Source organism: Cetorhinus maximus, unplaced genomic scaffold (genome assembly GCF_964194155.1).
Source record: "Cetorhinus maximus unplaced genomic scaffold, sCetMax3.hap1.1 HAP1_SCAFFOLD_561, whole genome shotgun sequence".
NCBI lineage: Eukaryota > Metazoa > Chordata > Chondrichthyes > Lamniformes > Cetorhinidae > Cetorhinus > Cetorhinus maximus.
The window spans coordinates 27969-48876 of NW_027596503.1; the positions used below are offsets into that span (position 1 = coordinate 27969).

Below are 20908 nucleotides of genomic sequence, written 5' to 3' on the forward strand. Positions count from 1 at the left end.
GATGGTACAGACTGAGGGGCATTAATCAGAGGGGGAGGGACTGATGGTACAGACGGAGGGGCATTAATCAGAGGGGGAGGGCCTGATGGTACAGACGGAGGGGCATTAATCAGAGGGGGAGGGACTGATGGTACAGCCTGAGGGGCATTAATCAGAGGGGGAAGGACTGATGGTACAGCCTGAGGGGCATTAATCAGAGGGGGAGGGACTGATGGTACAGCCTGAGGGGCATTAATCAGAGGGGGAGGGACTGATGGTACAGCCTGAGGGGCATTAATCAGAGGGGGAGGGACTGATGGTACAGCCTGAGGGGCATTAATCAGAGGGGGAAGGACTGATGGTACAGACGGAGGGGCATTAATCAGAGGGGGAGGGCCTGATGGTACAGACTGAGGGGCATTAATCAGAGGGGGAGGGCCTGATGGTACAGACTGAGGCGCATTAATCAGAGGGGGAGGGCCTGATGGTACAGACTGAGGCGCATTAATCAGAGGGGGAGGGCCTGATGGTACAGACTGAGGTGCATTAATCAGAGGGGGAGGGACTGATGGTACAGACTGAGGCGCATTAATCAGAGGGGGAGGGCCTGATGGTACAGACTGAGGTGCATTAATCAGAGGGGGAGGGCCTGATGGTACAGACTGAGGTGCATTAATCAGAGGGGGAGGGACTGATGGTACAGACTGAGGCGCATTAATCAGAGGGGGAGGGCCTGATGGTACAGCCTGAGGTGCATTAATCAGAGGGGGAGGGCCTGATGGTACAGACTGAGGGGTATTAATCAGAGGGGGAGGGTCTGATGGTACAGACTGAGGTGCATTAATCAGAGGGGGAGGGACTGATGGTACAGCCTGAGGGGCATTAATCAGAGGGGGAGGGCCTGATGGTACAGACTGAGGGACATTAATCAGAGGGGCAGGGCCTGATGGTACAGACTGGGGGGCATTAATCAGAGTGGGTTGGGCCTGTTGGTCAAGCCTGAGGGGCATTAATCAGAGGGGGAGGGACAGAGAGTACAGACAGAGGGGCATTAATCAGAGGGGGAGGGCCTGATGGTACAGACTGAGGGGCATTAATCAGAGGGTGACGGCCTGATAGTACAGACTGGGGGGCATTAATCAGAGGGCGAGGGCCTGATGGTACAGACTGGGGGGTATTAATCAGAGGGGGAGGGACTGATGGTACAGACTGAGGGGCATTAATCAGAGGGGGAGGGACTGATTGTACAGACTGAGGGGCATTAATCAGAGGGGGAGGGACTGATTGTACAGACTGGGGGGCATTAATCAGAGGGGGAGGGACTGATGGTCCAGCCTGGGGGGCATTAATCAGAGGGGGAGGGACTGATGGTCCAGCCTGGGGGGCATTAATCCATGCATTGGAACTTTATATCCAGGGGCAGCAGCCAGTGAAGGAGCTAAAATCAGACCTATGGTGATTACAAACCCAATATTGTTAGCAATACCACTATGTCACTGCAAAGAGTTAACAGATGAGAAGTGCAGTAGAAAGAGGAGGATCCTGCTCATCATAAAGCTGTGGCCACTGAACTGAGCTGACAAACAGTGCAAGGGTCGATACGCATTTAGTTAAGTTGCAGTTAGTCTGTTTACAATGAATTTGTTGAAGATATGCCTCTTGCACCCCACCTCAATGTTCCTGCTGATCACCCTGCTAATCCTTGTGATTTTCCACATCAAAGGGTCCAACAAGAGATCTTCATTCAAAGTTCCTCCTTCTCCAACTCCTCTTCCATTGATTGGGAACCTGCACCAACTGGACTTGGTGAATCTTCACAGATCATTGATGAGGGTAAGAGCTGAAAGATTGTCACTCACTGAAGGTTGGTACGAGGGTCTGAGTAAAATAATGAAAATATACAAACCATAACATTCACTGAGTAACACAGGATAAATATATATAAGCCATTGGTAAGAGTATCAAGTTACTAATCAGAATATTAATTGTTAAAATATAACTTAAGTATAAGTAACTAGCATCTAACCTCGTGGTTTAATTACACTTGACATTATTAGATACCCTTCTTTGTGGGTTAGTGAAGTGAGAAAACTTAGGAGTTCTTTTTATTCATTCATGGGATGTGGGCGTCGTTGGCTGGCCCAGCATTTATTGCTCATCCCTAATTGCCCTTCAGGACAAGGTGGTGAGCTGCCTTCTTCAAATTCTGTGCAGTCTGTCTGGTCCATTAAAAAATCTGGAATTAAAAGTCTGATGAGGACCAGAAAGCCATTGCCCATTGTTGGAAAAACCCATCTGGCTCGCTAAAGTCCTTTGGAGAAATTTTGACCCAGCGACAGTGAAGGAACGGCGATATATTTCCAAGTCAGGATGGTGTGTGAGTCAGAGGGGAATGTCCAGGTGATGGTGTTCCCATGTGTCTGCTGCCCTTGTCCTTCTAGATGGCAGTGGTCGTTGGTTTGGAAGGTGCTGTTGAAGGAGCCTTGGTGATTTCCTGTGGTGTAAACACTGCTGCTACAGTGTGTCGGTGGTGGAGGGAGTGAATGTTTGCGGATGGGGTGCCAATTAAGTAGACTGCTTTGTCCTGAATGGTATCAAGATTCTTGAGTGTTGTTGGACGTGCACTCATCTAGACAAGTGGAGAGTATTCCATCACGCTCCTGACTTGTGCCTTGAAGATGATGGACAGGCTTTGGGGAGTCAGGAGGTGAGTTACTCACTGCAGGATTCCTAGCCTCTGACCTGCTCTTGTAGCCACAGTATTTATATGGCTAGTCCAGTTCAGTTTCTGGTCAATGGTAAACCCCAGGATGTTGATAGTAGGGATTCAGTGATGGTAATGCCATTGAATGTCAAGGGGCGATGGTTAGATTCTCTCTGGTTGGTGATGGTCATTACCTGATGCTTGTGTGGTGCGAATGTTACTTGCCACTTGTCAGCCCAAGCCTGAATATCGTCCAGGTCTTGGTGCATTTGGACACGGACTGCTTCAGTATCTGAGGAGTCATGAATGGTGCTGAGCATTGTACAGTCATCAGCGAGCATCCCTACTTCTGACCTTATGATGGAAGGAAGGTCATTGATGAAGCAGCTGAAGATGTTTGGGTCTAGGACACTACCCTGAGGAACTCCTGCAGTGATGTCCTGGAACTGAGATGATTGACCTCCAACAACCGCAACCATTTTCCTTTGTGCCAGGTATGACTCCAAACAGCAGACAATTTGCCCCCTGATTCCCATTGACTCCAGTTTTTCTAGGGCTCCTTGATGCCACAATCAGTCAAATGCTGCCTTGATTTCAAGTTCAATCACACTCACCTCATATCTGGAGTTTAGCCCTTTTGTCCATGTTTGAATCTAGGCTGTGATGAGGTCAGGAGCTGAGTAACCCTGTCGGAACCCAAACAGAGCATGAATGAGCAGGTTATTGCTAAGCAAGTGCTGCTTGATAGCACTGTTGGTGACCCCTTTCATTACTTTACTGATGATCGAGAGTAGACTGATGGGGCGGTAATTGGCCAGGTTGGATTTGTCCTGCTCCTGTGTACAGGACATACCTGGGCAAGTTTTCACATAGCCAGGTAGATGCAGTGTTGTAGCTGTACTGGAACAGCTTGGCAAGGGGCACGGCCAGTTCTGGAGCACAAGTCTTCAGTACTATTGCCGGAATATTGTCAGGGCCCAGAGCATTTTCAGTATCCAATGCCTTCAGCCATTTCTTGATATCACATGGAGTGAATCAAATTGGCTGAAGACTGGCATCTCTGATCCTGGGGGCCTCCGGAGGAGGCCGAGATGAATCATCCACTTGGCACTCCTGGCTGAAGATTGCTGCTAATGCTTCCGCCTTATCTTTTGTACTGATGTGCTGGTCTCCCCCATCATCAAGGATGGGGATATTTGTGGAGCCCTCCTCCTCCAGTGAGTTGTTTAATTGTCCACCACCATTCACGACTGGATGTGGCAGGACTGCAGGACTTTGATCTGATCCATTGGTTGTGGAATCATTTAGCTCTTGTCTATCACTTGCTGCTTATGCTGTTTGGCACACAAGTAGACCTTTGTTGTAGCTTCACCAGGTTGACACCTCATTTTTAGGTGTGCCTGGTGCTGCTCCCGGCATGTCCCTCTGCACTCTTCATTGAACCAGGGTTGATCCATGGCTTGATGGCAATGGTAGAGTGGGGGATATGCCAGGTCATGAGGTTACAGATTGTGTTCGAGTACAATTCTACTGCTGCTGATGGCCCACAGTGCCTCATGTTTGCCCAGTCTTGAGTTGCTAGATCTGTTCAAAATCTATCCCATTTAGCATGGCGATAGTGCCACACAACATGATGGAGGGTGTCCTCAATGTGTAGGCGGGACTTCATCTCCACAAGGACTGTGCGGTGGTCACTCCTACCAATACTGTCATGGACAGATACATCAGCAGCAGGCAGGTTGGTGAGGATGAGGTCAAGTATGTTTTTCTCTCTTGTTGGCTCCCTCACTCCCTGCTGCAGATCCAGTCTAGCAGCTGTGTCCTATAGGACTTTGCCAGCTCGGTCAGTAGTGGTGCTACTGACCTACGCTTGGTGATGGACATTGAAGTACCCCACTCAGAGTACATTCTGCGCCCTTGCCACCCTCAGTTCTTCATCCAAGTGGTGTTCAACATGGAGGAGCAGTGATTCATCAGCTGAGGGAGGGCAGTACTTTGGCCTGATGCTGTGAGACTTCATGGGGTCCGGAGTCGATGTTGAGGACTCCTAGGACAGCTCCAACCCGTCTGTATATCGCTGTGCCACCAACACTGCTGGGTCTGTCCTGCTTGTGGGACAGGACTTATCCATGTATGGTGATGGTGGCGTCTCAGACATGATTTGTATGACTATGTCAGACTATGACCAGTCTGTGGGACAGCTCTCCCAATTTTGGCACTCGCCCCCAGATGTTAGTAATGAGGACACTGCAGGGTCGACAGAGCTGAGTTTGCCGTTGTCGTTTCCAGTGCTTAGGTTGACGCCAGATGGTTCATCTGGTTTCAGTCCTTATTGACTTGGTTTGAGTGGTTTGATACAACTGAGTAGCTCGCCAGGCCATTTCAGGGGGCATTTTAAGATTCAGCCACATTGCTGTGGGTCTGGAGTCACATGTAGACCAGACCAGGTAAGGATAGGAGATTTCCCTCCCTAAAATATAATATCCCCCCCCCCTCCTATTTACCAATGGAACTCCTGCAAGATGCAAACATGTTTCTTGGAGCCTCTGACTCCCCTTTGATATTCAAACAAACTCTCAGCTTATCTAAAAATGCAAATATTAAACAGAATCCATTTTATTGTTCCTCAACCTCTATCCTTTCAGTTCTGAAGAAGAGTCATGCGGACTCAAAACATTAACTTTCTCTTTCTCTTCACAGATGGTCAGACCTGCTGAGTTTTTCCAGCAATTTTTGTTATTGTACCTCTTTCCTTTTCATGATTTAAACCTCCCCATACAATCTGTCTCTTAATGATCTCTGCCCAGTTTAATTCAATCATACAGGCACACACACACACCCGCATACAAACACACACACACCACCCCCTCACACACCCAGGCAGCCTTTTCCACAGAATATCACAATATTCCCCAAAAATATATTTTTTAAAAACATCCATTTGTCACTCAATCTTTCCTCATAGCTGCAATTTTTAATCCCTGGTAACATTCTTGTAAACCTCCTCTGCACTCTCTCCAGACCAACTAATCTGTAATGTGGTGACCAGAACTGTATAAAGAATTCTACCTGTGGCCTAACCAGCGTTTTGTACAGTTCCAACATTATACCCCTGCTTTTGTATTCAATACCTCGTTCAATGAAGGAAAGCATTCTATAAGCTTTCTTTACCATCTTAACCACACTGTGGCCCTTCATAGCCTCTATGCCAACCCATGCCAATCCTATGGCCCTTTATAGCCCCTGTGCCAACCCATGCACACCCTTTGTAGCTCCCATGCCAACTTAGTACCAACTCATGCCAATCCATGGCCCCACACACCACCCTTTGCCGTTACACATTTCATGCCATGCTAGTATCAACCCTGGATAAACCTCAGGAGCCATGCTGACATAAAATCAAGTTATGTGTCTATGGATGACATCACAATTTTAAAAAAACACTCGCATTGATAAAACATCCAATACATTGAAATTTCTTCAGCTACTCTGTTATGAAAATCAACATTTTTATTCTAAACAACTTGGAGCTGTCAAACTGCTCACTTAACTGACACCCCACTGTGATAATGTTAGGTTGTAAAATCAGTCATGCAGCATAAATCCTAAAATGAGAGCCCTCAAGCTTATGTCAATGGACAGAGTGAAATGGCAGGCGCTGTTTTTTTTCAACTCCGCTTTGCTTTTCCAGTTTAAGTTTTTACTAACTCCCTAAAATCTGTCTGTAGGACCACAGTCCTCTATGTCATTGGTACTGATATTGATCATCACCTCTAGACGTTCAGCAGTCCCCTCCAGAATGTTCTGTAGCCACTCAGGAAAATCCCTGGCCCTGGCACTAGGGAGGCAACTTACCATCCTGGATTCACATCTGTGGCCACTGAAACAGCTCTCTGTTCCCCTCACTATAGAATCTTCTATCACTATTGCTTTCCCAATCTTCTTCCTGCCGCCCTGTACAGCTGAACCAGCCATTTTGCTTCTGGCCAGGTGAACTATTACTCTCACCAGTATTTAGAACTGAGTGTCGGTTAGACAGTGAGATTCTCTCTATCTGCCTGGTCCTCTCCTTGACTTCCTGGCAGCCAACCATTCCCAACCTACCTGCACACTCTTAAGCTGTGAGACGACCACCTCTGTAAATGTGCCATCCACAAAGTTCTCAGCCTCATGGGTGTGCTGCAGTGATGCCAGCTGCTGCTCAAGTTACAAAACAGAGTTCAAGCTGCGATAACACTTCCTGCACAGATGGTTATACAGGACACACGAAGCATCCAGCAGCTCCACATGGAGCAAGATGTTAAGGAGAGGCAGTGGCATAGTGGTATTGTCACTGGACTAGTTTTCTCGAGACCAAGGGTAATGCTCTGGGGACCTGGATTCCAATCCCACCATGTCAGATGGTGAAATTTGAATTCAATAAAATTCTGGACCATGAAACCATTGCCGATTGTTGTAAAAACCCATCTGGTTCACTTATGTCCTTAGGGAAGGAAACCTGCTGTCGTTACCTGATCTGGCCTACGTGTGACTCCAGACTCACAGCAATGTGGTTGACTCTTAAAAATGCCCTCTCAACAAGGGCAATTAGGAATGGGCAATAAATGCTGGCCTAGCCAGCGACGCCCACATCCCATGAACAAATAAAAAAAACTGCCCATGCGATGGGACTAAGGGCCCCTGCCACGGCTAGATTGATTAAACGAACTAGCCATACCAGAAATGAGCTTGAGGTTTTCAATTGTAATTGATTATTTTAGTTTTAATTTTCTTATATTAGTTAATCAGTTTATCTACTTATCCAGTTTAAGTCATTAATAAATCGAAAAGCAATAACAAGTTACGGGCATGAATTTTACTCTCCCCTGCCAGTGGGTTTGTAGCTTGAGGATGAGTGTAAAATTCCTCAGATGGGGTTCCCACCCACTCCGACCTCTCTCAGTTTTATGCTGGGGTGGGTGAAGCCATGGGAAGCCCGCCTGCCCTTGCCCCAATTGAGGCCCTTAAGTGGCCAATTATTTTCCATGGGGGATGTCCAAAAATAATCGGGTTCAGGCCTCGCACGGGAGGGGTGGAGGGGTGTCTCCAACAACAGCTTCACTTTAATTTCAGGTGCCTTTCCCTTAAGGTCCGGTAACTGCCAGACCACCTTCACCCCCGCATCTCCTGTGACACCACAATCTCCCACTGTCTATCCCCGCAGGCCTCCCCTACCCTCTCCGTTCTGAGACCACCAAAACTTACCTCATCCTGGAATCCCGGGACTTCGGATCCGGGGACTGCTTGCAGTCCCGGTCCTGTCCAATGCAGCTTCTGGCGCTGCAGGGACTAGAGGTCTGCTGGCAAATCAGAATGACCGACACTCTCTAAGGCGGGACTTCCTCCCGGACGAGGGCCAGAATTCCTGCCTGCAGCCAATTAACACTCGTTGGAGACGAAATTGCTGCAGGTCAGACAGTGTTAGCTTCCAATCTCCACCCCTCCATTTTCACATGGTCCATCTCTGACACTTCTCTTCCCTTCCTTGACCTCTCTGTCTCAATATCTGGTGATAGACTGTCCACCAATATCCATTACAAGCCTACCGACTCCCACAGCTACCTCGACTACAGCTCCTCACACCCCGCTTCCTGTAAGGATTCCATCCCATTCTCTCAGTTCCTTCGCCTCCGTCGCATCTGTTCTGATGATGCCACTTTCAAAAACAGTTCCTCTGACATGTCCTCCTTCTTCCTTAACCGAGGTTTTCCACCCATGATCGTTGACAGGGCCCTTAACCGTGTCTGGCCCATCTCCCACGCATCCGCCCTCACACCTTCTCCTCCCTCCCAGAAACATGATAGGGTCCCCCTTGTCCTCACTTATCACCCCACCAGCCTCCGCATTCAAAGGATCATCCTCTGCCATTTCTGCCAACTCCAGCATGATGCCACCACCAAACACATCTTCCCTTCACCCCCCCGGTGGCATTCCGTAGGGATCGTTCCCTCCGGGACACCCTGGTCCACCCCCTACTCCTCAACCCCCACCTATGGCACCTCCCCATGCCCACACAGAAGATGCAACACCTGCCCCTTCACATCCTCTCTACTCACCGTCCAAGGGCCCAAACACTCCTTTCAAGTGAAGCAGCATTTCACTTTCATTTCCCCTAACTTAGTCTACTGCATTCGTTGCTCCCAATGCGGTCTCCTCTGCATTGGAGAGACCAAACGCAAACTGGGCGACCGCTTTGCAGAACACCTGCGGTCTGTCCGCAAGTAAGATCCAAACCTCCCTGTCGCTTGCCATTTTAACACTCCACCCTGCTCTCTTGCCCACATGTCTGTCCTTGGCTTGCTGCATTGTTCCAGTGAAGCCCAACGCAAACTGGAGGAACAGCACCTCATCTTCCGACTAGGCACTTTACAGCCTTCCGGGCTGAATATTGAATTCAACAACTTTAGATCTTAAACTCCCTCCCCCATCCCCAGCTCCTTCCCGTTTCTTCCCCCTCCCTTTTGTTTTTTCCAATAATTTATATAGATTTTTCTTTTCCCACCTATTTCCATTAATTTTAAATCTATAACTGTAATACCCTGTCGTCAGTCTTTCCACCTCACCCCCACTAGAGCTGTACCTTGAGTGTCCTGCCATCCATTCTTAATTAGCACATTTTCTTAGACAATATCACCAGCTTTAACACCCCTTTGCTCCTTTTGTCTGTGACATCTTTTGATTATCTGCTCCTATCACTGCTTGTTTGTCCCTACAACCACCCCACCCACAACTTCTCTCCCCCCACCCCCCCCCACCGCCAAAACCTTAAACCAGCTTATATTTCACCCCTCTCCTAACTTTACTCAGTTCTGCCGAAGGGTCATGAGGACTCGAAACGTCAACTCTTTTCTTCTCCGCCGATGGCGCCAGACCTGCTGAGTTTTTCCAGGTAATTCTGTTTTTGTTTTGGATTTCCAGCATCCGCAGTAGTTTTTTGTTTTTATCTCAGTGTTAGCGGGGATATTGCTCCACCCCGGCTCCTCAGATCGCAGGAAGGGAAACCCCACCATCCAAAAAATCCTGGCCATAGTTTCTCAGCTTTGAGTTTAATCCAGTTCCATAGCTTAGAAAGGAAAGTAATACTCCAATACTCCCATACCTGCTGTCCTGGGATGTCATTCCTTCTATTGTTATTTTCAATTCTCTGAATACATACTCTCATTACTTCGGTCCTCTCTCTCACTCACTCTCTCTCACTGCTTTATACTCTTTGGTTCACCACTTCTGCTGCCACTGCTCAAATGTATTAAATGTACAAAGAATATTAAAAATATATTTGATTTTTCCCCTGTGTTTAGTTTGCAGAAAAATATGGCAACTTGTATAATATTCGTCTCGGATATCAGAAAATCACAGTCCTGACTGGTTATGAGGCAATAAAGGATGCATTGGTTGACCAGGCCAATATATTCACTGATAGATATGTTACACCAATCAATGAAGCAGGCAGTGAAAAACTCGGTAGGTCCTTGGTATTTTTGGCTGACAGTTCTATTTGCATTTTATTGTGACATCCCCCAATCTGCCATCATTATGCTTCTAGCTTTTTCCCATTGTCCCATCCCTGGGCTCTGCACAGTCCTCCTAATTTCCTTTCCGATGCAGCCAATTGATGTACATACAAAACGATGCATCCTCTAACCTAGGGGACAGAATAATGTCAGAGAAACACATTCAGCACTGATTTGTGAATATGCCACATCAATCGTGTTTCATGGCCATTGCTGTTATTTTAGGATTTCCCAACAGTAACATATCACCACTGAGCCAGAAGCTCGTTGCAGGACAGTCTTTTCTATAATTTTTTTTATTTCTGACAACTTAGACAAGCTTCATACACTGGAATTACTTTCCTTAAAACACAGATGATATTCCTTCATGTCCTTGTGTGATATCTCATAACATGCTTAAATTACCTTCCTGTCACAACTGGGATGGGAGGAGTGCGTGTTTCATCCAGCCTCACTACTCCGCAGGCCATACAATTAATTTAAAAGTTTAATTTTCTCACTAAAATAGCCAATCGTCTATTTTTCTTACTGGTGCCCAGGATAAAAGGGTCTTCAACCAGGCTTCTTTCAAATAAACTCAGAATGATTGTTTATTATAAAACTAAACTTCTTTTTAACAAGTTGCAAGTACTGGTTAACACACAATTGTAATCGGGAAGTGGAACTATCTATCCCTTCCTAAAGAACTCCCGCAGCACATACACACACACACACAGACACTGACACAGACACTGACACAGACACAGACACACACACAGACAAACACATAAAAACTCTCTGCAGAGATGGGCTTTGGAGGGTGGGAGTTATAAAATAAAGGATAAAGTTTGCAGGGTCTCGACGCTGTCAACTTGGAGTTCCCATGTGTGAAGACGGGTCGCTGGTCCCGGTGGACGTCTGGAAGTTCTCACTAACTGGTATCGGATTTGCAGGTCTGAATGCAGACCAGTTACACTCAGATGAGGGTTCTCTGGCTACAGGTTGATATCCACACAATTGCCGACAATGTAGAGAGAGCGAGCCAGTCAGGGTAGCTTTCCTTCCTCAGCTTGTTCCCCAGCAAGACTGCCTTCAAAACCAGCAGGTTCACAACCTAAGTTTTTTTATCTCTCTCCTGTGTGATTTTCAGCAAGTTATCAACCTTCCTTTTCAATTGTTTCCTCCATCAATTAGTGATTACAGTTCAAAACAAACAACTAAATCTTCCTCAAGTACCGTAAGGGTCAGATGATTTCTCAGAAGTGGCCTGCTTGCTGACAGCTCCAAGATGAACTTATGACCTTTTAAAAAAGAAAACCCAGGTGAACATCCAGATGTCCAGATAATACCGAGTCCTTCCATTTTGTAAAAGAAAAATGCAATCTTGAGAGATATGATTCTAACATTTCTCAACATTACTCGTTACTCTGGCATTCCATAAAACATGGTTTTCTTAGTAGTTTTTGCATAGCTCGGAATACTGAGATGAAATTGCTTATTGCTGACAGATAACAGTACCTAATGTGCTCACGTAATGACTTCTAATAGCTCCAATGACATTCTTTAACTTGCTGGGATAAGATTTCTTGAAACATTGGGATAACATTTCTCAATTTTCTGGGATGGCACTCCTTAACGTCTTAGGGTAACATTCCTTCACATAGAAACTTGACAAATGTACAGCACTGAAGGCCATTCAGCCCCTCATATCTGTCCAGCCAAAGAAAGTTATTCAGCCTAACACCGCCTCAGCCGTAGTCCTGTAGGTTACAACATTTCAAGTACTTATCGAAGTGTATTTTAAATGCAGTAAGGTTTCCTGCCTCCACCACCTTGTCAGGCAGTGAGTTCCAGACCTCCACCACTCTTTGGGTGAGAAACCTCCAGAGTTCCACTCTAATCCTTAAACAGATTACATTAAATTTCTGCCCTCTTATTATTGACTTCCCTGCTAAAGGAAATAGGTGCTTCCTATCCACTCTATCAAGACCCCTCATAAGTTTATACATGTCCATTAAATCTCCTTTGAGGCTCCTCTGTTCCAAAGGAAACAACCCCAGCTGATTTTACTTGCCAATGGGCAGAATTTTCCGTGCCCACTGGTGTCAGGCGTCATGGTGGGCATGAGCGGACAATATGGCGGGAAGGCCGAAAATCGGTTTCACGACGTTGTGAAACCAGTTTGCAATCGTCTGCTTTGCCTGTCAATGGCGGGCCGCATTTCCCACTGCCGCACGTCAGGAACTTCATTGTAATACATCTGCATATCATTATAAGCCCAGCTCACTGGAATCATCCCCCCCCAACATCAAATTTACCACCCAAATCAGCGGGAAAACACGTCGGTGCAGAACACGTCTTGACAAGTGTGACGTGCAAAAGTGCTTACCCACCAGGGCCTTGCTCACATCGTGGACATTCAAGGAGCAGAAGATGCTGGAGCCCGACAGCAACGGGAACCTGGAAGAACGTCCATGGTTTGCTGGGTGGATTCTCATGGACATGGTTCCACGACAAAGCAGCTCACGGAAGGTGCAAAATCACTGATGAGGGTCTGTTTCGGGACTTCAGTGTCTTGGCCATGTTCTGCTAAGAATGATCATTGAGGGGGTGGAGAGAAAGATCCAGCTGTGAGTGGGAGAGGAAGATGTACCAAGAGGGTACAGAGGAAGGTCTAGGTGCGAGTGGGAGAGGAAGATGTACCAAGAGGGTACAGAGGAAGGTCTAGGTGCGAGTGGGAGAGGAAGATCTAGGTGCGAGTGGGAGAGGAAGATGTACCAAGAGGGTAGAGAGGAAAGTCTAGGTGCGAGTGGGAGAGGATGATGTACCAAGAGGGTAGAGAGGAAGGTCTAGGTGCGAGTGGGAGAGGAAGATGTACCAAGAGGGTACAGAGGAAGGTCTAGGTGCGAGTGGGAGAGGAAGATCTAGGTGTGAGTGGGAGAGGAAGATGTACTGAGCGAGTAGAGAGGAAGGTCTAGGTGTGAGTGGGAGAGGAAGATGTACCAAGAGGGTAGAGAGGAAGGTCTAGGTGCGAGTGGGAGAGGAAGATGTACCGAGCGAGTAGAGAGGAAGGTCTAGGTGTGAGTGGGAGAGGAAGATGTACCAAGAGGGTAGAGAGGAAGGTCTAGGTGCGAGTGGGAGAGGAAGATGTACCGAGCGAGTAGAGAGGAAGGTCTAGGTGTGAGTGGGAGAGGAAGATGTACCGAGCGAGTACAGAGGAAGGTCTAGGTGTGAGTGGGAGAGGAAGATGTACCGAGCGAGTACAGAGGAAGGTCTACGTGTGAGTGGGAGAGGAAGATGTACCGAGCGAGTACAGAGGAAGGTCTACGTGTGAGTGGGAGAGGAAGATGTACCGAGCGAGTACAGAGGAAGGTCTAGGTGCCAGTGGGAGAGGAAGATGTACCGAGCGAGTACAGAGGAAGGTCTAGGTGCCAGTGGGAGAGGAAGATGTACCGAGCGAGTAGAGAGGAATGCCTAGGTGTGTGTGGGAGAGGAAGATGTACCGAGCGAGTAGAGAGGAAGGTCTAGGTTTTACTTTTTCTTTATTCACTCATGGGAGTCCGGCGGTGATGGAGGGAGTGAATGTTTGTGGATGGGGTGCCAATCAAGCGGGCGGCTTTGTCCTAGATGGCGTCAATCTTCTTGAGTGTTGTGGGAGCTGCACTCATCCAGGCAAGTGAGGAGTATTCCATCACACTCCTGACTTGTGCCTTGTAGATGGTGGACAGGCTTTGGGGAGTCAGGAGGTGAGTTACTCACTGCAGGATTCCCAGCCTCTGACCGGTTCTTGTAGCCACAGGATTTATATGGCTGGTCCAGTTCAGTTTCTGGGAGTGGAAGGTGTGTCCAGGGTGGGGGGTGCGGGGTGGAGTTTGGGAATGGGGGAATAAAAGTGTCGGTGGGTGTGAAGATGGGAGGTGGGGAGGGAGTATGGGGGAGGGAGAAATGGGGGCAACTGGGGAAGGTAGGTCTAAGTGCAGAGGAAGGTGTAAGGGAAAGAATTCGGATTGGGGAAGGAGTTCAGGGGGAGGAAGGAGTTCAGGGGGAGGAAGGAGTTCAGAGAGCGGAAGGAGTAAGGGTGGGGTGAGGCTGTTCAGGTGAACGTGCAAGGGAGGGATCTGTGGGGTTGATAACTGCCTCCTGAAGAGCGAAATGAGGGTGGGCATGGTAGGAGGGAATGGTGAGACTGAGAGAGGTCAGAGTGAGCCGTTAAGGTGGGAGGGTGAGACAGAGAGAGGTCAGAGTGAGCCGTTAAGGTGGGAGGGTGAGAATGAGAGAGGGCAGAGTGAGCCGTTAAGGTGGGAGGGTGAGGGTTCAACAGTGTCAGCAGAAGCGGCAGTTGGTGGGGCGGAGGCAGACATGGATCTTGAGGGTAGGATGGAGGAGATCGAAGGGGTCAATGTGGATGGGGGTGGGATTTTCAGAAAGGTAGGGAACGTGCACGCTCGCCTGGACTTCCCCGAAAGAAAAGGGTTCTGGCTGGTTGGTGATGATTGGCATTGGAAGGTGATGCCGGGGGGTCAACAGTGATGGGGGAAAGGACATGGGTGACTGGGGGAGGGGAAAGGACGAGGAAGCTCAAAATGAATGCTACATGCACCATGCTTCTAAATCCAAAAGTAAAAGAAGACTCATGTTGGGCAGGAACAGGTGCTGCATGGGAGTGTGATCAATGGGCGGGCGGAGATTCAGGTCAGTTCAGATGGACAACTGAAAGAGAACTGCAGCAGGCAGCATTGAAAATGCTCAGGACATTGAGATGAGTGTGATAGAGGATGGATCTGCATGCGAGGGAGAATGCTTATACAAGGCTCCAAAAGGTCCTGCCACACACACACACTTCTCCCTCCAGAATCACTCGTGGGCCGGCTGTGTGCAGCTGAACTGCTAATGGGGGTGAGATGTAGGGGGAGGACTCGCGAAGCCTGTCAATGAAGCTGAAAGACACCATTATACATTATTCAGTGAAAGTGAATATATTTTCAGATTATGAAGTGACAAAATGTGATCACCCGTGCAACCACTTGAGATAAGAACTTCTTAAATTTTCTAGGCCTAACACTTCTAGGTGCTGCCCTGACATCCACAGTAGGGGTGGAGCCAGCCTGTGCAATAGTTTTGCCTCTGAGGACTTTGGCCTGGGTCCTCTGAAGAGCCGAGGCCTTGAGGGTCCCGGCTTGCTTTGGCTGTCCTCCTGTAGACCAGCTGCTCCCTCTGCAGTGACAGTGCAAGCGGCTACACTTTAAATAAGGCGCCCGGCGTGAGGAAGCAGCGAGGTGATGGCGGGGTGGGAAAATGAGAGTCTGCCCACCAGCGACCCGGGGTGTTTCCAGGAATGCATGATTAATGAGGCAGGGTTGGGATGATAAAGTGTGAAAAACCTCCATTGCAACCGGCGGGTAAAATATTCTTTTTCCCAGCTGCTACTGCACTCAGTGCAAATCTGGGATGATTCGGCCCAATATTTTCCCTTGTCCCTTCTTTCTTTTCCTAATTTCCTTTTTAATTCCATCCTCTCACGTTTTGTACTCCTCTAGGCTTTCTGCAATATTGAGCTCGGTACTTAACATAACTTTCTGTTTGTGCCTACTCTGTAGGCACTCACTCTTTGACATCCCAGGGGCTTTAGATTTGGGAGTCCCAACCTTTCGCTTTCTGGGAACATATTTATTCTGAACCCTCACTGTCTCCTCCTTCAATGCCTCCCCTCTGCTCTGACACCGATTTACCTTTGAGTAGCTGTTTCCAGTCCACTTTTTCCAAATCACATCTCACCTTATTACAAATTAGCCTTTCCCCAATTTAAAACTTTTACTCCTGGTCATTCATGTACCAGGACACCCAGATCCCTCTGTACCAGTGAGTTCTGCAATCTCTCTCTATTTAAATAGTGTACTGGTTTTCCATTCTTACTGCCAAAGTGGACAAGTTTACATTTTCCCACATTATACTATATCTGCCAAATTTTTGCCCACTCACTTAACCTGTATATATTTCTTTGCAGACTCTCTAGCTCCTCTGGAGAATTTACTTCATACCTAACTTGGTGTCATCTGCAAATGCATTGAGCAGCTGCACAGCATTCTGACGGGTGAGGAATGTTCCACAGCCACTCAGTGAATTTGCAGATGACACCAAGATAGGTACGAAAGTACGTTCTCCAGAGGAGCTAGAGAGTCTGCAAAGAGATATATATACAGTTCCGGTGTTCCAAATCGATACCAGTGACATAGGTAAAAAGAGCAATGAGGACCGACAGGCACATTTTAAGGAGCTAGGAAAGAAATGAAGGAGTAGGAGCTCAGAGGTAGTCTTCTCTGGGTTTCACCCAGTCCCACTCGCTAGTGAGTACAGAAATAAAAGTATAGTGCAGATGAATGCATGTCTGGAGAGATGGTGTAGGAGGGAGGACTTTATACTCCTGCGGCTTTGGGACCAGCTCTGGGAGAGGTGGCACCCGTATTAGCCAGATGGGTTGCACCTCATCACATCTGGGATTGTGGCTGACAATTGCTATTGGGGAGTGTTTAAATTAGCTTAGATGGTGTCTACTGAGGACATCTTGGGTGAAACAAAGGCTTTTTGCAGAATCCATTTTTACCCATCACGTAAAACATGGGCCAGGAATTTCCCGTCGGCGATTTGGGGGCAGGGCCTGCTCGCCGACGGGAAAATGACGCGGGATGACGTCGGGAGGAACCCCTGATGTCATCCCGGTCCCTTTAAATTTTCAGGAAGGTGGGCGAACAGTGAAATCAGCTGTCTGCCCGTCGACCTGTCAATGTCCAATTAAGGCCATGGAGAGGCTAATTAAGATTGTTAAAGACCCTGCCCGTCCAACCTTAAGGTTGGCGGGCAGGCCAGGAGCCCCAGCGGGCTCCTGATTATACATGAAACTTCATCCGCTGGTGGGATGAGGTTTCATGTCCATTTTTAAAAAGTTTCATAAAGTTTATGTGTTTCTTATTAACATGTCCCATCTCGTGTGACATTGTCACATGAGCGGGACATGTTAATAATTTTAATATTTTTCTAGTTTTGGAGTTTTTTTACCTGTCAGTAATCTCCCTGAGACAGCACGTGGTCTCAGGGAGCAGTGCGCTCTTTCGTGTGCATGCGTGAAAGAGCGCACTTTGACAGGTGGGGAATCCCTCCACCACCCGCACAGCGCTTCCTGTCCGACAATCCGCTGTGCGGGTCTTAATTGGCCAACCCACTCAAAATGGCGGCGGGTCTGTTTCAGCGGCGGAGTTCGGCTGCCCGCCCGCCACCAAGCCGGTGGGGCCCGCCCACCAAGGGCAAAATCCTGCCCATGGAGTCAGGAGCGTGCAGTTGCAATTGAGTGGATTTTGATAGTTGTTAAAGAGCCAGTCACTACATCAAACAGCAGAGTATAATTCAAACTTCAGCCTGCGACTTTATCAGAACCTTGATTGCTGGGTGAGTCAGAATGGGTTTGAAAATTACAGTACCGACTCCGATGGAGATGAAGGGAGATGTGAAAATGAATTGGAAATTCTTCCGGTTTCAATGGGAGAACTACGAAATTGAAACAGAGTGTGACATCAAAGAGCCCTAACAAACATTAAGTCAAAGGGAATCAGGGGGAAAACTCTCCACTGGTTGGAGTCATGCCTAGCACAAAGGAAGATGGTTGTGAGTGTTGGAGGTCAGTCATCTCAGCTCCAGGACATCACTGCAGAAATTCTTCAGGTTAGTGTCCTCGGCCCAGCTGCTTCATCAATTACCTTCCTTCCATCATAAGGTCAGAAGTGGGGATGTTCGCTGATCATTGTACAATATTCAGTACCATTCGTGATTCCTCAGACACATGTCCAAATGCAGCAAGACCTGGACAGTTTCCAGGCTTGGGCTGACAAATGGCAAGTAACATTTGTACCATACAAGTGTCAGGCAATGACCATCTCCAACAAGAGAGAATCCAGCCATCGCCCCTTGATGTTCAATGGCATTCCCATCACTGAATCCCCCACTATCAACATCCTCGGGTTACCATTGACAAGAAACTGAACTGCACTAGCCATATAAATACTGTGGCTACAAGAGCAGGTAAAAGGATAGGAATAGTGTGACGAGTAACCCATCTCCTGACTCCTCAAAGCCTGTCCACTATCTACAAGGCACAAGTCAGGAGTGTGATGGAATACTCCCCACTTGCCTGGATGAATGCATCTCCCACAACACTCAAGAAGCTTGACACCATCCAGGACAAAGCAGCCCGCTGGATTGGCACCACATCCACAAACATTCACTCCCTCCACCACCGACACACAGTAGCAGCAGTGTGTGTACCATCTACAAGATGCACTGCAGGAATTCACCAAGGCTCCTTCAACAGCACCTTCCAAACCCACGACCACTACCATCTAGAAGGACAAGGGCAGCAGATAGATGGGAACGCCTGGAAGTTTCCCTTCAATCAACTCACCATCCTGACTTTGAATATACCGCCGTTCCTTCACTGTCACTGGGTCAAAATGCTGGAACTCCCTCCCTACTAGTACTGTGAGAGCGCCTACACCACATGGACTGCAGTGGTTCAAGAAGGCTGCTCACCCCCACCTTCTCAAGGACAACTGGGGATGGGCAATAAATGCTGGCCCAGCCAGTGAGGCCCACATTCCGTGAATGAATTAAAAAAAAATCCCCTGTCACTACTGCTTTTCCAGTCTTCCTCCTGCAGCTCCATCCCCCCAACTCCCCGCCAACCCCACTATCCCCTATACAGTTGAGGCATCCATGGTACTGTGGACTGGCCTGTAGTACCCAAAGGAACTATGAGTTGAATTTTCTTCACTTACAGGGTTGTGAATTTTTGGAATTCTCTCCCCTAGAGGATTGTGTGCACGCTATTGTTGAGTATATTTGAGGCTGAGATAGACAGATTTTTGATCTCACAGGCAAACCATGGATATGGGGAGCAGCCATGAAAGTGCAATTGAAGCATAAGACCAGCCATGATCATGTTGAATGGTAGAGCAGATTCAACAGGCTGTATGGTCAACTCCTACTCCTATCAGATCTCAGAATAGGTTTGTTATTTAGTCTCAAGAGTGTGGGTTGTTACCTGAGCAAACAGATTAAAAGTTTATTTCTGGTACAATTGTAGGTATACTTTTCTCAGAAGGTGAATTGTGGAGACAAATGCGCAGATTCACATTAACAACTCTACGTGATTTTGGAATGGGCAAGAAATCAATTGAAGTGAAAATCATTGAAGAAGCGGGATTCCTGGTCAATTTATTCAAATCTTACAATGGTGAGTTTAACCGTTTTAATTGGTTGAATTGTGATTCACTCGCCACATGTTTCAGATCTCACTCACTTTTAAAGTTGAGAAACCAGGTATGGGATCGAGGTTCATGGTACAGGGATCAACAAATAGGGAAAAGGGCCAGGGGTGAACAACTACTTATATTTATACAGCAGCTTAAACATAATGAAATGTCCCAAGGCACTTCACAGGAGCAAAATAAAAATAAACACAAAGCCACATAAGGAGACATGGAGCCGGGTTTTCACCATCGAGGTGGGTAGCTTGAGTCGGGAAATTTCACGGCTTGGTGCACCCACCTCGGGGGTAAGTGCCCCGAATGGCACGAGTTGAGCTCTGGGGGAAGTGTGCAATATGGAGTCAAGCCCACCACACCCAGACGCAGATCAGAAATGGATACAGGAGCTGCTGAGTGGCAAGGCGGGCTGTTTAACAGACCCACCTCAGTTCTCTGGGACTAAGTGACAGTTGTTTTGTTAAATATTAGGCCCTCTAGCCCTCACCCTTCACACCCCCTCAACCCCCCAACCACTCCCCATGCCACATCCATGACAAATAATGCCATCCATGCCCCCCACCAGCCCCCAATGACCACTTAAACCCCCCCATTCCAACTCACAGCATTTCCATGCCAATGCACCCAGTAAATACTCTGCATTGAACTAATGAACCCGATAGTAACAAAGGCACGTGTGAAAATGTAAAAAAAAAGTCATTCATGATTTTCTTTAAAAAGTGTTGCTTCACCAATCTATAAAAGTGTGAATCAACCAGATCATTAGACTATCAGTAACAGAAACTATAAGCACTTGGCACTTTTTTATCTTGTGTCATAAATATTGACCCAATGACAAAATAGATCACAGAAACAAAGCTTGGAAAGCTATCAGTCAAGCATTGTTGCCCTTCTGTGCACCTGTTTCAACAAAGTCACACATAATGAGGCTTGGCTGAGAGCCCCAACTTCAATAAAGACTTTATTTTGTTGAAACACGTGCACGGAAGGGAAAATTTTGCAAGTGACATCTGGCTGTGATTAAAGATAAGAATGAAACTGGGTGACAGCAGTTTTGCTCAGCTGGATGACAGTGGAGAGGCGTTGGAAGAGGATGGTGTTGTCAACCATGTCAAAGGCTGCAGACAGGTTATGAAGAATGAGGAGGGATAGTTTACCTTTGTAACTCTCACATAGGATGTCAATGTTGACTTTGACCAGGCTTTTGACTTTACAGTACAGCAACACTACAGAATGTTGATAGCAGGGATTCAAACATGCAGTTTCGGAAAATATGGGAAGAGGGGCGATAACATATTCGAGGACATTGGAGAGGAAAGGGAGGTTGAAGGAGGGATGTTGGTTTGCAAGAAATGTGGGGTCAATGGCCATGATTTCCCAGCCCC

The 20908-nt window shown here is 47.5% G+C and overlaps 1 protein-coding gene across 1 annotated transcript in view; it reads left to right on the forward strand.

The window, feature by feature from the left end:
- Nucleotides 1-1554: 1554 nt before the first annotated feature.
- The window catches only part of LOC144674118 (cytochrome P450 2K6-like), a 45175-nt gene continuing 25821 nt past the window's right edge, over nt 1555-20908 (forward strand). Inside the window, exons 1-3 of the mRNA XM_078535625.1 lie at nt 1555-1812; nt 10021-10183; nt 19343-19492. Coding sequence (XP_078391751.1) covers nt 1615-1812; nt 10021-10183; nt 19343-19492 — 511 coding nt within the window. The 5' untranslated portion in view covers nt 1555-1614. The remainder of the gene's footprint in view (nt 1813-10020; nt 10184-19342; nt 19493-20908) is intronic.